This window comes from Passer domesticus, chromosome 18 (assembly GCF_036417665.1).
Source record: "Passer domesticus isolate bPasDom1 chromosome 18, bPasDom1.hap1, whole genome shotgun sequence".
In the NCBI taxonomy this organism is placed as follows: domain Eukaryota; kingdom Metazoa; phylum Chordata; class Aves; order Passeriformes; family Passeridae; genus Passer; species Passer domesticus.
The window spans coordinates 3,950,490-3,966,737 of NC_087491.1; the positions used below are offsets into that span (position 1 = coordinate 3,950,490).

Sequence of the window (16,248 nt, forward strand, 5' to 3'; positions counted from 1 at the left end):
GGTGCAGGTGACAGGAAGACCAGGCACAGAGGGACAGTTTTTGTTACATAACAAAGGTTGCCTTTAAACTGTGTTTTTTATCATGAGCTACACATCAGAGTTAGCCTTGTGACCATTGTGGTGCACAGGAATCCAAGTGTGTGTGGAGGATCTGCTGAGCTCTTGCAGAGTTCTCCAGGATTAGGACTGGGCTGCAGACAGGCTGATGCAGCAAACACAACCCTCCAAGGATGGATTTTGGCAGTGGGTGTTTGCTGTCTGTCCCTGCCCAGCTCCAGGGGTGACAGTTCCAGCCAGGACACCCTCCACACATCTTGGGTGCAGTGTCCCCATGCTGAGCATGCCAAAGGGACAAAGGCACTCCCTGAATCAGTCTGCTTTGAGGATTATTTCCTAAAACATCCATGTTCCTTACAGCAAGGGCCCCTCTGCTGAGCCCTGCAAGGTGCAGTGGGATCCCGTTGTCTCAGTGAACTCCTGGAATGTCACCTCACTTGGATTTGTCCAGTGAGAGGAATTCTGACCATGTCTCCTGCTGCAGGGACAACCTGCTGGACATGCAAACAGGGATTTACTCTGCCTTTACAGGAAAACATGTCCCTAATTCCTCCAAAGTCAGCTGGGAATGGCAGCCTCGTGCTGGGCATGAAAGGTTGGATCACGGAGAGGAGCAGGGCTCTGGTCAGTCATGGGGCTCCTGATAAGAAGCAGACATGGGGCTGAGCTGCTGGAATTTCTTACTGGGATGATCTACTTGCTAAATTATCATTCTGCCCAGCAGAGGATGGGAGCTGGCGGTTCCCTGCTCTGAGGGAGGTCTCCTGGTCCCATTTTACATTGTTACTGTCTCCTTGATCACATCCTCGCTGGGGCTGTGGAGTCCTTTTGTTCTCTGCTCTACTTTCCAGCATTTTTGTTGCTCTAGCAACACTTCCAGCCCCAAAGCAGCGGGATCCTGGTGCTAACACAATGCTGCATTTGAAAGAAGGAAGCAGAGCACGACAGGTGATCTCCAGCTTTTGTATGGCATGGCCTGCCTTGAGATGGGAGCATGAATGGCAGGTTGTGATATCTTATTGTCTTGCAACTGGCATTGCTTTTGTCGTAAAAGGTGAGAAATAGTTTTGTGTTCCTGCCACAGCTGTGGTTTGTAAAGTTGCTGTGTTATTTTCCTTGTGTGGGGAAGGTCAGCACTGGTTTGAGTGGGGCTCTGGGAGCCAGGCCCATGGCAGGCAGCTCCTTTCTGGGCACATAAATAATGTTTTCCATGCCCAGCAGCTCCAGCAGCTTTGCAGGCTCCTCCCCAGAGCTGGGCTGCCACTGGCTGTCCTTACAGCGTGGATCCACTGACCTTCTGGCCATCTGCACTTCTGCAGGGGGAAGGAAAAGGGTCCATAGTTTATATGAGAAAACTGCAGGTACTGTGTTAAAACCTTTCCTGCAAAACTCAGGAGCCACTGGTGCTCTGCAGTGCGGTTTGTGGGATCCTGTCAGCTGCTTTGGCGTTTTGTAGCTTCTCTATATATGGTGAGTGATACAGGAAGATGCATTTAACACCTTTTTTTTCCTCCTGGGTGCTCTCCCATGCTTTGTCAGGGTGCTGCAGACAAGGCTGGCAGTGTAAAAGCCACCTGTAGGTGCTCTGTGGGTAAGAAGAGAAGAAATCTTTTTGAGATTTTGGGTACAGCTTCCCACAGCTTCCTGCTGGCCCAGCCTCTGCTGCAAGGACCCGAGTGCACCCTGTGTAGATAGAAGTGAAAACCTCAGTAGGCTCCTCAAGAAGTCTGTCCCAACTGGCAAGCACAGTTGAAATAATCCATTACCTGCTGCCTTTCACACAACCTTCCCTCCCAGACCACTGAAAAGTATTGAAGACTGTGGATTTTTAGAACGTATCCTTAGATACCTGAAATTGTGGCAAATGGAGTATGAAGAGTGAGTAGCAGCTATGGGATTGATCTTGTTTCCAGTGGGTCACCCCTTTTTATTTAGATATTAGGCTTAAAATCTTGTTTTTTCAAGCTGGTATGATTGCAGATACTCAGTCTGCAAGATTTGGTCATCATTCTACAAACACTTCCCTGCCTGAGACCAGTGGCAGGATATTCCCAAGTCATTCCTTTTCCTCTCTTGGGTACTTCGCACTTTTTGGGCACAAGCAGGATTATCGAAGTGTTGCTGTTCTTTGGGTACTTTTGGGCTGTTTCCATGACTTGTGCAAGAACCCATGGACAAACAGGGAAGTTTCTAGAGTCTCCAGAACTAGGTGGAAGGTTGTGTTTGCCCTTGGATAGATAGATAGATAGATAGATAGATAGATAGATAGATAGATAGATAGATAGATATTGCCATTGCACTGGGCTGGCATTCCAGCTGCATGCTCAGTTTTCTGCAAATTAAATGGGTAATTTTTATCTCTTTTCATATAAATGAGCCTGTAAAGGGAGTCTGCACGGAGAGCATGAAATGCCTCCCTGAGTTTTCAGCTGGTTTTCTTTGTTGCACTATTGGCACTGCTGGGTTTAAAGCGTCGCCTCTGGGTCACACTGAAATGCTCAAGAGTAGTCTTTGGCTCCTGTTCTTGTATCATGTTTAGGCCATGAAAAAGTGAGGAAGTGCATTTCCTGGGATGAAATGATTAATTGTACACCCAGAGTACAGAGGTCACAGCAGGGGGATAAGAGAGGTGCCATTAATTTGCTGTCTTGAGGGTGTTAAACAGATTTTTGTTGGGATTTGTGGCTCCTGGTGAGCAGCAAGGTGTGTCCCAGGGACTGGGGAGTGTTTTGGGAAGGCTGCTTTTTCCCTAAAAAAAAGGGAAATTGTTCAAAGGAGAAGGGTTTTGCTTCCTCCTCTCCCTCTCATCATCTTCATCCAGCTGCCACTCATGCTGCTCCTGAGAGGTGAGGAGTGTCAGGGGTGGATTTCAGCACATCACCTTCTATCTCCTGTGCTGTAAATTAGTGATAGCCACCACACTGTTCTGCAGGAATCCCCCTGACCTGGCTGCTCTTCCAGCCAGTTTGAAGGCTGGGTGGGTTTTTAAATGATGATATTTTAAAATTTGAGAACAGCTTTGATTTATTGACCTGCTGCCTCCACAAATCGAGCTGTCTGGGCTGGCATCTGCAGATAAGAGGCTGTCGAGTAATTGCTTATTATTGACTGATTGCCAGCTTGGGCTGTTTGCTTGCAGAAGAATCAATAGTAGTCAATCTTCAAAGTCTAAACTCTCAGGGAGTATGACTGGTTTCCAAATTAGGAATGACAGGTCAGGATAACTCCATAGCTGCTATCCCACCTTCACGTGTGGGTGTAATCCTGCCGTGGAGGAGGAAGCGCGGGACATGATCTTCCTCTGTCGAGGCTTTTTCACGTCTGCCTTCTCCAAAGTCTGGGGTTTTCTTTGCAGGGGTTTTCAGGGTCAGATCCCACCTGGCTCCAGACCTTCCCTGGAGGAGCTGGGGCAGGCTCAGCAGCACCTGAGATCCGTGGGAGGCGAGGGGAGGATGAAGTGCAGCCATCAGTCATTAAGTCCCCGAAGGATGGAGTAGGGAGGGGTGGCTGAGCAGCCTGTGCTCTGACACATCCAAACCAACCAGTTTGGATGCTTTATAAATAAAACAAAGCCTCTATTTTAATGCATGGTAACAGAGATTCCCTTTCTGGGGGTGATTCTATTTAGGTGGCAACAGAGCAAAATATCCAGTGTCACCATAGGTTTTATCATTTCTTGCGGGGACGGTCGCTATGGTGAGCGAGCATTGTCAAACGCAGCCATAGCCCTTCTTTAACACTCTCCTGGCATCCTGCCTTTTTGTGGATTCACTTGTAGGGCTTAAAACATTAAAGGGGCTTCATGGCATCAAAGACACTCAAGACTTTTTTGAAAAATAAGTGCATGTTTAGGTGGTTGTAATGGCTGGGGTGAAGGCTGGCGCTGGATCTGGGAAGTGATCTCAGACCTTGGGCTGCAGCCCCCTCTGGGCTTTTTCTCCCTGGGCTCAGAGGTTGTGATTTTCCCTGGACTCAGGGGTTGCAGTCTGGTTTCTGCATGTCCTAGACTCAAGCTGGGTTTAAAACTTGAAATAAGAGCCTTTGGGGGGAGGGGGAGGCTTGGATCTCTTTCAGCTACAAAGAGCAATTAAGCAACAGGACATAAAATAGATAAATGGGAAGGGGAAGGGCAGAACCCTGGAATATGAGAAGATGAAAATGGAAGAAACTATTTCTGCAGTGTATTTGTCCTTAATGTTGGAGCTTTATTTTCACCAAGAAGGCTTTGAATTGAGGGTCATCCTTTGAGGTGAGGGAGAAATTTCTCAAATAGAGCAGTTTAATCTACAGTGGTCTAGGGGAGAATGGACAAGATTACTTGAACAGCCTTGTTTAGATACTGGATTTGTTGTCTACCAGCAAATCCTCATTTGCATGGGTCCTTAATCTGTGGAGTTAAATGTGTCTCAGGATCTGTTACCAACTGTGATGCAGAGTTGAGAACTAGATTTTTAAAGCTGTTCCTTTTTATTTGAATGTTTCCCCTCCCCCTCCCTGCACCCCAAATTATCTTCCTGATTTTTTCTGAAAAGCAAAGATGAGCCAACAAGTGATGCAAAAGGAAAAATGTGCCAGCGAGAAGAAGCTATTTTTGACTCCAGATTCAGTGGATGAACTGTCCACCAGGCTGTAGAGAAAAGCCAAGGTCAGACATTTCAAACGAGTGTCGCAGGGAAACCACCGCCCCCCTCCTTCCTGAAAGGGGCCATGGACGTGAAATCTTTCAACCTCCTTGGAGCTGGAGGCTTGGCAGAGATCCTTTGTGGAGCCCTGGGAAGGGCTTTAGCCCTTGGTTTGGGGGCTGCTCGCTCTGCCTGGAGCCCTGAAATGGCATTTCCTCATGTGTGCAGCAGCCCTCACTCATGAAATGGATGCAAGTGCTGAAAAAGCTCCCGCGTGAGCATGCTCACTGGAAGATTAATCCTTTAGAGGGAGTTGGAGAGTTAAGCTACTGTAATTTCTCTGCAGTTGGCTGCAGTAAACAACTGCTCTAAAGACACGAGGAAAAAAATTGACGGAGGTATATGGCATTAATGTACATATCTTTTTGTGTTTCTCCTTTCAGGTTGAGGGTTTGAGCAAGGTTTTTTCTCTATGAGCCGGGGAAGAGGGAGCTGTGTAATGATTTTATGGGTGACCTTCATGTTGTGGTTTCTTTTTTTCCTCCAGGCCAAAGTAATCCTATTTCCGTGCAAGGCCATACTGAGGCTCGGGCTGGCTTTCTAGAGCTGGGGTAGAGCACCAGGGTGGCTTCGTGTTGAGTGAAATGATTAGAGGAGGTGAGGCCTTGCTGCTCGTTGAGCTGTGTTGGCAGAAGGGAGCTGCAAACACCTCATCCTGTTTAGTTGTGAGCAGAACCCAGTGGGACTCGATCTATCATGCTTCTGTTGGGAAGAAAATGTGTGACAGGATTAGCTTTGCCTACAGAAGACTAGTCTTTTGCTTTTGATTATTACTATTATTTTGCTCCCCCTCCTCCCCATGCCTGAGGAGCTGCAATCCCGTGTCAGATGGGGGAAGGAAAACAATCCTTGAGCTGTTTTGGCTTTGCTTTGAAGGCTGATGACTCTCGGCGTGTTGAGGAGGGATGCCTTGGCAGCCAGGTAAGTGTTGCAGGCACAGGGATTGTGTCAAGGTGAAACTGAGCCCCTTCCTCCCCAATCCCTGCTTTGTGGGGGCATCCCAGAGGAAGGGAAACCTCGGCTGGTTCCTAATGAGCGAAGAGTGTTTTCTCTACTCGCCTCCAGGAGCGTGGGTGAAGGAGGATGTGATTTACCACCCCTGGAGCTTTTATCAGCTTCCTCTGAACACAGCACAAGCCATGGAGGGCCAACCTGGGGCTCCCAGGACGTCAAGCAGAAATGCCTGGGTGGCTTGATTTTTGTCAGGCTGCTGGAAATGCTCGAGTCAGTGCTCCCTGACCACGGCTCGTGCCTTTACCTCTCCAAACATTGCTGTAATCCTTGGGGATGGTGAGGAAATGGAGGTGATGTGTCAGCAAAAGCTGCCTGGCGTGGGGGCGGGGGTGGGGCAGGGCATTGTTCTGTTCTGTACCTGACTGGGATGACTGGGAGCTGGAGGGGCTGGAGGTCACCCTGGGCATCCCCCAGGACTTGGTGGCTGCAAGGAGGGCACACCCTTCCTCCTTGAGGAGGGGATAATCAGGGGTGCAACTGCACACCCCGGGGCTGCCTGGCTCTGGGAGCTCTGCTGGTGTGAAATTTGTGTCCAACGGCTTTTAATGGAAAATGGCTTCGTGTTTCCTTGGAGTGGTGTGAAGAAGGGAATAACAATTCAATAATTTAGCAAATGTCAGTGGCTCCCACTAGGTTCGTCCTGAGGTTGCTGTCAGCTTCCATGTGATACCCAGGTGGATTCTAACACTGCTGGATGAGTTCAGAAGGGCAATTCTATTACAGACTTGGCTGAGCTCGAGATGCAGCGGATTTGAAGAAAATTTTGCCACCCCAACATTGAGGTTTTTTTGCTTAGTCCCTCCTTTTCCCCTCCTTTCCAGAAGCTCTGGCTAGCACAGACTGTCTGTTCTGCGGATGGTTTTAGGGAACATTGGTGGCTGTGTGCGTAGGGGGAATAATTAGCTACCAAATGCAAATAGATTGTTTCTTGCTGTTTCAAAATCATTGTAATTTCTATTGATGATGGGTTAATTATAACTTCATTTTGATGGGCGTGAGGGAAATGATAGAGATATAGCAATATAAATCTATATAGGGAAGGATGTTGTCAGAATATTGTTTTGGAGATGATTGTGAGAACAAAGACTCGTGTCGTGGAGGACCATGGTTGTGTCAGGATTCAGTGGTGCTGCTTGTTTCTCAGTGGTGGATTAGGGTTTTCTCTTTCACATTTTTAACTGATGCCAGTGATGTATCTGTCACCATGACAAGGGGTTTTAGTTCAGAGAAAAATGATCAAATTCTATTTAAAAGCACGTTTGGTGGAAGAATGGGAATAGTTTTCTGGAGAAGCCAAGTTGAAAGTGAGAAAGTTAAAGGAAACTGTAAAAATCTGTGATCAGAATGTAACAAAATTGTATCTTCAAGCTGAGGTGTGTAGGTGGGGGCTGCTTTACCAGCTCAGGGCCCCAGGTCCTGTGACACCAGGGCTGGTCCTGGGTCTGGAATGAGGTGCTGGGCCCTGGCTGTCCCCCATGCAGGTCATTGCTGTCCTTCCCTTTGCCAGAGGGTGACTTCAGGGAGCCTGGATCCATCACCTCGTTCTTTATTTCATCCTCACTGGGAAGAGTCATCAGGTTGATCCCTGAAATGGTTTAGACCAGCTTGAAACCTTTTCCTCCTGTTTCCAGTCCCAGAATGGGGGAAAGGCTCAGCAAAGGGACAAAAGTCACACTTTCCTTATGCCATGGGTTTTGGCTCCAAGCCAGAGGATAAAGCCCTCCTGCTCTTTTTAGGGTAGAATGGATGAAATGAGCTATTTTCAGTGGCTGAGGAGAGTCCCCAGCACTGTGCTTGAGCCTTACCAAGCCTTTGGTGGCCTGGGGGCTTGATGCCTCTGGATCAGAGCAGCTTTTGGGACACCCTCCCCACGAGCTGTTTCCTCCTGGGCAGGGCTCCTCTCTTCCCAGGACACCTTCAGCTCCTTTCCAGCAAGCCCTGGAACTGATCAGTCTGGAAGGAAAAAAGTAGCTACAACCAAATCTAATTTCAGTTTGTGGGTTTGTTCTTGGGCTCTGCCAGAGGGGTTCTGCAGGTCCCTGCTGGGGTTCCCATGGGTGGGCACCTCTCTCCCCTTGCCACCCCCCAGCACTCAGGTGTGCCTGAGCTGAGGGAGGTTCTTCACCCCATGGAGCTGTGTCCAGTGCCTGCTGCAGGGTGTGGGATTTGCAGGGCATGCAGGGCAGGGACTCCTGGATGCTTTAGTGGACTTTGCGGGAGGATTCATTGCTTGAATTTGCACATTTCTGTCTTTAGATTGAAAGAAATCTAACTTTCTGTGTGAAAAATTCTGCCTGCGTGGCCAGTTTTGCCTCTTTCTCCACCAGCAGAGCTTTGTGGAATGGAGGAACTGAAACCTGAACTTGGGACTTACTCATCTTTTTGGTATCATATCAGCCCAGGACTGTATTCAAACCAGAAAGAACAAGATGGAACTGAATCCTACAGGTGTATCTAAAAAACCCTCAGGCAACCTTGGCAGTCCCAGGGAGGAGAAGGTAACTGCTGGGTAGACACGGCACGCAGGTCCCAGTCTTTAATAACCAAATGGTGACCACTTCAAAGCCTGGTGGCTTTGCTTCTATCCCTTCTAACTGCTTCAGCCAACCTGGACTCAACTGGCAATGCCTTTAAGAGCAGATATTATGACAGGAGCCTTGTAATTATTTGCTGTGGTGAATCCTCTCTGTGGTGACGCTGTGTGGGAGGGTTTGCTGTCACGCATTTCTCCACCTTCAAAGGAGTTTTACCTCCTGCTCTCCTGCCTTCCTGGCCATTTTGAAATCCAATTTATGGCTGAATTTTGGCTTCCTTAACACCCTGGGCCCTGTCCTTGCTGCTGCATCCTTGTTTTGTCCTTTGGCAGTGCTGTCCCTGCCCAAAGGCTCCTGAGTGAAGCAGGGAAGGGTCTTGGGGCATCCTGTGCTCCTGGGAGCTGATGGAGCCCTGCATGGAGAGGGGACCTGAGGAAGCCTGAAAGCACCAGCTGGCAGAGGGGACTCCTTACCCTCCTTTTCCCTGAAGATTAATGGGTGAAGTTACAGACACAGGGGAAGGAGCTGTGGTTTTTAACCCAGATGTGGAATTACAGAAGAACTACTTTCCCATGGTGGATGGGGTTTAATGCATCGACCAGCACAGAGGACATCCAGGGTTCTGAGGGTGAGAGAAGCAGTGCAAGGAGTACCTCATGCTGGGAAAAATATGGTTGCGAGAAGGGGAACATGGAAGGAAAATCCTGCTTTAAGGACTTGCAGGGAAGAGGTGGATTTAAACAACTGGGAGAGAGCAGAAAGGCAGGAGACAGGGCTGTAGGGAATGGTCTGGGATGGATGGATGGATGGATGGATGGATGGATGGATGGATGGATGGATGGATGGATGGATGGATGGATGGGGTTTGAAGGTGGTGGTGAAGGGATTTGGTGGCTCCTGAAAACCCAAGAAGGCAGAAAAAGGGAGAGGGAACCAACTGCAGGTGATTCTTCAGACGCTGTCTAGTCTGTGACCTACTTGCTGCCACAGTGTTCTGCAGCTGGAGGAGAAGCAGTGGAAATGGGAAATGGCTGTTCCCTGTGGGAGCTCTTCCTTCAGCTGCTGGGATGTGGCTGTGCCAGGGCACCAGGGTTTGTGACTGGAGGAAGGACAGGCAGAGTTTGAGCCATTCCTGCTGGAGGGAGACAGTGCTGGATCCCAGAACCAGGCTCAGATTTGTGAGCTGCCAGAAACACATGGGCTCCTGGATGCAGGAGATCCCTCCCTTAGGGATGTGGAGCACTGGAGAGCTGTCCTGTGTGGGGACATGGCTCACCCACACCCCTGGACTGTGGGGATTATTCACCCCCCACCTTCTCCTAATCCATTGCAAACTGGAAGTCTGCCTTCTCCTGCTTCTGCTCCTTCAGGAGCCCCCACTAACCTGATCATTCTTAATCTTGTGTTATTTTCCACATCATCAATTTGATTTCTCAGTACTTCTACAGTCCTTAGTGTTCCTGGGAATCTGTGCCTCCATCTATTATCTCTGTTTCTTTTTGAGGCTGTAGCAACCTTGAACCACAGTTTCCATCCTATTTTTATAACTCCTTCTGCTTATTAGAGGAGTCCTGCAGAAATAACTCTACATTTCTTACCAAGATATCCCAAATTTTTCTCAGTAAATAATTTCATCTCTTGCTAATACGAACTTGAAGGCTCTCCTCTTCCATTTGTTCCCTTCTCCCTCTGGGGTTTGGGAGTGAAATACCTCGAACTTAATTCATATATGTATGTGTACATGTATGTCACAGGATATCAGATCCCCCTCTAACCATGTTAACTGTGATGCTGCCAAAGGCTGGTGTCCAATAGTGGCTGCTCCAGATTTACCTCTGGTCCAAATGAGATTGGGAAGTGGCCTGTGTATCTTTTTTGGGGGCCGGTTCTGATTTGCTATGTTAAATAAATATATAAAGTGGCTCTAAGAGTGAAATGGCAGCCTTCCTCATGCTGAAGGCATGGAGGCAGTGATTTGTGAGTCAGCAGTCCAAGGTTAACTCCAAAACTTCTGCACTTGCCTTGCAACCTCCATCCCAGGAAATAATTTCTCTAGAAAGGAAAATGAAAGAAACCTGCCCTCTGTTTTTCAGAAGTTGTGAATTGTGCTCTTTTTTAAGCTGATTATTTTATTTATTCCAATAATCCTCTCTTCCAGAATAAAGGAAAATTAATTGTCTTCCTATTTCCATAATGGTTTGCCCTTCAGACAGTTGCCAGGCAAAGTGCTTAAAACTGAAATGAAAAGATGGTGAATGCTTAAAATCATTGAGCTACTGTAGGAACATGTTTGTATTTAATAGGGTGGTATCACACAGTCCCAGAGTGTTATTTGCTCTGTAGGATTAGGAGGATTTTTTTTATTTTTTTGCTTCTGCATATGAAAATGGGGTCAAGCCTGCTGTGGTAGATAGTGCAAGTCTTAGGTAAGATTTTGCTGGAGAGATGGACTGCCTGTAGCTGAGACCCTAAAATTATCCAGCATTAATGGGGAGAGTTGTCATTGGGCTTGGTTGTGTTTGTCTGCAGGGACAGTGCCTGGAGATGGGCAAGGACTTCCTTCCTTACAGGTGTGATGGGACAAGATTTTCCCTGCTGGAGCTTTTCACTGACACCTACCTGGATCTTGGTTATTTTTAATTCTGTCTGGCTAAAAAAGAAAGTTACCTGATTAATGTGGGAAAATGCTGGAATGTTTCCTTAAAAGGCTCCAAAGTGATGCAATATTCAGTGATGAATCTCAGAGCTAAATGAGTGCCTTGGTGGGTGCACTGGGTGGGGAAGGGAGCTCTGTGTTTTATCACCCAGCACATTTATTTTTCATGCCAGGGCTGCTCTGGGGAAGGTGGTGTGGGAGCACTGACAGAGCTCCAGCTCCAGGTCAGCATCAGGGCAGTGCTGGATCTCCTCTTTGCTCTCCTGTTTTATCCCAGCGAGCTTTGGAAAATAGGTAAAAGCTGGAGCTGGGGATGGCTGTGCTCCCAGTGGGGTTTACCCTGTGGTGGGTGAGGAGAAGCCCCAGTGTGCTAACCCCAGAGCCTTGGCAGTGCCCAGGGGTTGTTGCCCAGTCACTTATGTCCCCACAGGCTCCCAGGGACAGTGGAGGTGGAGCTCATCTCCTGTGGATCCAGGGAGAAGCTGCTGGCACACCCACACCTGGATGTGGCCCTGGCTCATGTGGCAGGATGCTCAGCACGGCTGAGGCACGAGGAGCCACCTGGGAATAAACTCCTGCTGTCTCTCCTGTGCTTCCCTCTCCCCTCATGTGAGATTGCTCTGAAGGAGCAGAGTGTAATCCATCACAGAAGGGAGAAGGGCAGGAGTTAATTGGTTTTCATGATCTCTCTGTAGCACTTAGTGCAGCTGATAGTGAATTGTCGTGCCCTAATCTCGTAAGGGACCCACTGGGGGAGGCTGGGCAGGAAGGCCCCGTGGCCCCTGGGCACTGGCATGAGCTGAGGAACACATGAGATCATCTGCTGCATTTCCAGCCAGTTTGGAGCTGCCATCCCAAGCAGGAGAACAGCAGGGACATCTCAACACTGCCCAGCACTGGGGCTCATCACCTGAGTGTCCCTGAGCACAGGGCAGGGAGCCTCTCCTGCCTAGGGGGATCTTGGGGAATATAAAACCAGGTGTGTGAGCAACCTCCCCAGGTCTCACCTGCTCTGCCCTGCATGCAACAATCTTTTATTTTCCTTTAAACATCATAAACCCGGCAGGGGAATTCATTAACACGAGTCCCCACAGACTTTGATTTTACCAGACATTGACTTCAAATCACTTTCCTTTCTCTTAATAGGTGAAATCTCTCTCCTCTCCCTGTTCAGACATCTTGGGAAGGTGTAGGAGTGGGCTGCAGCAGAAACCTGCCCAGATTGGTTCATTCTGTAGCTGGTAGGGATTGCTTTTTCTTGCTGTTGGTGCCTTTGGCTCGTGCGTGGCGTGGAAGACGCTGTCCCAGACAGAGAACACCCGTGTGGCCAGCTCCTGTCTGTCGAAAGCTGCTGTTGGTTTCAGTATTTTAGGCTCAGTCTCTTCAATCCCAGATGGAGCTGTATTTCCAGCTAGTACACACCCATACAGTTCATTGAGGGAGGTGAAAATGCTCCAATTTACAGCAGTTAGGGCCCTGATCCGTGGGCAGTGCAGCTCCCTGTGCACGACGTGGGGAGGGGAGCCTGGATGGATCAGTCACGCACTCCTGTAAAATAGCTCCATGCTATTTTACTGCTGTGGCTGCCAGAAGGACTTTAGAAATGGCAAAGGTTGTGAAATCATGGCAGGAAACACCAGAGGCCAGAGCTGAGCCAGAGGAGGAGCTGCCCCTTCCTACGGCAGGGCCAGGACTGGAAAAGCGAGCGTTCATGGCTTTGTTCTTGCAGGAGCCCTTCCTTGTGCTGCAGGCGTGCCATGTGCCAGGCAGTGGCCTGGAAGCTCTTTCCAATGGCAGGAGTTTCACAGATTAGCCTTTGCTCCTGCTCTTGGATGGCTCTGTGCAGCAGGAGCTGTGCTTGGGACCTGGGGGCTGTTACTCCTCCCAGGAGACAAAACAGCTTTGAAAATTAATAACTTTTTTCTAGTCCCCACCACGGTACTGATAATCTTGTCCTTTTGTCTCCCTGCTCCTCCCTAAGTGAGTTTTTGTTTTTTCTGGATGTCATCCTGATCCCTTCTTGCAAAAACTGGTGCTGAAGTGAGGTCTGATGTGCTGCACTGTCTGTGGCTGTGCAGGGCAGGGAGGAGCTGGTTAATGTTAAACATTTTGCTGTGGCCAAGGGCACCCAGGCTGCCTTTCTCTGTGTCCTGTCTAGCTGAAGGAAGAGAAGTTGATCACATTTGGGCATTGGAAGGGGCTGCCCAGGGCAGTGGTGGAGTCACCATCCCTGTAAGTGTTCAGAACCCATGTGGATGTGGCACTTGGGGACACGGATTAATGGTGAACATGGGGGTGGTTGGACCTGATGATCTTGGAGGTGTTTCCCAGCCTTAATGGTTCTGTGATTTTCTCTTGGTCCTGTGGTTAGGATTGATGATTGCACAGCATTTCCATCATGCTGTCCCCTCCCAGCACATCAGGGCAGTGTCACATCTGCACAGAGGTGGAGTGAAGGGGCTGCCAGATCCCCAGCGTTAACAGGAGCCTGTAAATGAATGTTCAGCACTGGCAGGATCACTGTGGTTCTGCTTTCCATCCTCTGCAGCTCATGGACAAGAAAATCACAGAATCCCTGAATTGTTTGGGCTGGAAGAGACCTTAAATCCCATCCAGTGCCACCCCTGCCATGGCAGGGACACCTCCCACTGTCCCAGGCTGCTCCAAGCCCTGTCCAGCCTGGCCTTGGGCACTGCCAGGGATCCAGGGGCAGCCACAGCTGCTCTGGGCACCCTGTGCCAGGGCCTGCCCACCCTCACAGGGAACAATTCCTAATGCCCAATATCCCATCCATCCCTGCTCTTTTTGGTTTGAGGCAATTCCCCCTTGTCCTGTCACTAAATAATAAAAATGCTGAGGAGCAGGTGTTGGAGGGAGCTCCCTGCCTCAGGAAACCCCTCCCAGTCCTGCCTTGGGGTGGGAGCAGCTTCTCCCCACTGTCCATGGAATGGCCAGCTCTGGCTGGGGTTTTTTTAGGTTTTTTTACTTTCTTTGCTCATATCCCAGGGTGGCAGCTCCATCCTGGTCCTGTGGGGAACTTCAGGAGGAGAGGAATTCACAATGTAGGCTGCATCTGTATTAAAAAATACAGTTTTTTCTCCAAGTTTTGCAAGATCATCACTGTTGTTTGCTCTGAATGCTGTATTGTGCCTCTTCATGGTTTCCTTTATCTCCTTGCACCTGTAATGTCACAGTGCTGAGCATGAGCTTTAAATATAAAATTTGAGCCATCTGGGAGGTCTGGGACTGGGGGTGGGGAGGAAGGGGAGGAGTTCCTTCCAAAAATCTGGTTAAAAATCAAACTGCAGGATTTTGAGTGACACTTCAGTCATAGCTGCTTCTCTCTGTTTACTTTTCCTTGGGATTTGGAAACTCACACAGGGCCTGGATGCTGAGGTAGGAGATGGACACCTAAAATTGTGGTGTTTGCTATTGAGTCTTTATAGAGAGAACTGGGGTAATGTATATTTATATATACATTTCATATATATTTATATATACATTTGATACATCAAATTCACTGAACAAACTCCTTTTACCAAGTCAGTGCTGCATTTTGAAGCAGGTGGAAGAGTTTCCATGGCTGCAGTGATGGTTATTGGGCCTTTTTGAGGTTTCCAGGGCTCAAAAAGAAAAAAAAAAAAAGAAAAAAAAAAGGAAAAAAAAAGAAAAAAAAGAAGACTTAGGTTTAGGGAAACACCATCAACAAAACCCCCCAAAACAAACAAATCTTTATCACATTTCCAATCTTCCATCTCCCCCCAGTTCCAAATGTGCTGTTTAAAGAGTTACAAATGCTTGTTGGCATAGAAACTGCAGGATGGAAGTGAAGCATGCAAATGTAAAAGGAGCCATTCTGCTGAGCAACATGGCCTGAGCCTCTGCAAAGCTGACTGAAATCTTTTACGAGGCAAAGAAAATTGTCCAGATGTTGCTTGAATTATAATGGCACTAAATATTTCAGTTTTTCAATTTACATAAATCCAAAGAGGCTTGAAATGTAGGGAATGCAGCTCCATTACCAGTGGGCTTTCTTTTCTTATGAAAGAATTTGTAGTCCAAAAATATTGCTAAAATGTGTTTGGCTCCGAGTAGTGCCAAATCCTCATTAAAACATGTGGATATTTCTGTGGTTTAATCTGTTAGAAATGCATTCAGGATCCAGTTATGTTAAATTAAGCAACAATATTGGCCTGGATGTTGTTTGAAAAATTAAATGTGGCAGTCGGAACACCAAGCAAAATGTTTGCACATTTTAATCGCTCCACGAACAATTTTTTTTTTATATTTTATTCCAAGGAATGATCAAGAATGCTTAAAAGCTGCCCCTGCTCTTGTCAAGCTGCTTCCCTGCCCCTGCCAGGTCTGTGAGCATCCTGGCTGCCCCATCCCACCCTGGCAGGGGATGGGTTTGTGTTGTGCCAGGGGGATGCTGCTCCCTTTGAGCATCCTCAGCCCCTTCCACACTGTGCAGCTTGTGGATACAGCCCTCTAGGCCTCCAAAATCCTTGTTGGGAACAAGGTAAAATCCCAGCCTGGCCACAGGGTTTGTCACCCCGCACTTGTCCTGAGAGGTTTTTCTGACTGATGCTTGCTCTGTTGGGGTTTCCTGAAGATTTCCTGGGACAAAACACCTCTGGAGTTGCCTGGCTCCTGGTTAGTTTGTCCCTGTGCTGGTGGCTCTGGCAGCATGGAGCCTCTGCCCTAAAAGTGCTGTGGCAGGAGGGAAGGCCATGGATTGCAAGGACACTTTGGCTTGCTGAGGATTTAATTCCTGTTTATTTTATTTATTATTTATGTTAGCATTTAATTACAATTTAATTAATTTTCTAATTTAAATTGTAAAATTTTAATTATTTTTATTTAAATATATATATATATATACATACATATATATATATATATTTTTTATTTTATTTTTAATTTCCTATTTATTTTGCCCCCAGGTTGTTAATTGCCCCATGGTAAGGCAGGTCCTTCTTCCTGCTGTAATGCAGCCCTGCCAAGGAGGGAATTTGCAGTTGGGAATGTGGGAGTGGGTGGCACAGAGAGCCATGAAACTCTGCCTGTGCCCTGGGACACGTTCATAATACATGGGATCTAGAAAATATCCCTGTGGGAGGGTTTCTAATGGGGCAGGAGGAGCTGTTTGATTTGAAATCTGACACATTGCCAAAGCAATTCTACACTGGTGCTTTGTAACCCTCGTTTAAAGTGAAAAATGAGGGGAGTGGGGTGTATGGGCAGGTTTTCTAAAGTCCCTGGTTTTGGGGCTTTTTGAATTGCATGGCAGCTTGTGCTGCAT

At 48.0% G+C, this 16,248-nt stretch overlaps 1 protein-coding gene across 9 annotated transcripts in view; it reads left to right on the top strand.

Moving 5' to 3' along the window:
- The window catches only part of LOC135283316 (histone-lysine N-methyltransferase EHMT1-like), a 117,957-nt gene that overhangs the window by 14,165 nt on the left and 87,544 nt on the right, over window positions 1-16,248 (top strand). For 2 of the 9 annotated variants that reach the window (XM_064393978.1, XM_064393979.1), the window contains exon 1: window positions 5,264-5,660. The exons of 3 other annotated variants lie outside the window; for them this stretch is intronic. In XM_064393978.1, coding sequence (XP_064250048.1) covers window positions 5,568-5,660 — 93 coding nt within the window. In that variant the 5' untranslated portion in view covers window positions 5,264-5,567. Of the gene's footprint in view, window positions 1-4,957; window positions 5,078-5,263; window positions 5,661-12,089; window positions 12,185-16,248 lie in introns of those variants that run through there. 4 more of the 9 variants (XM_064393969.1, XM_064393962.1, XM_064393964.1 and 1 more) reach the window with 4 other exon arrangements.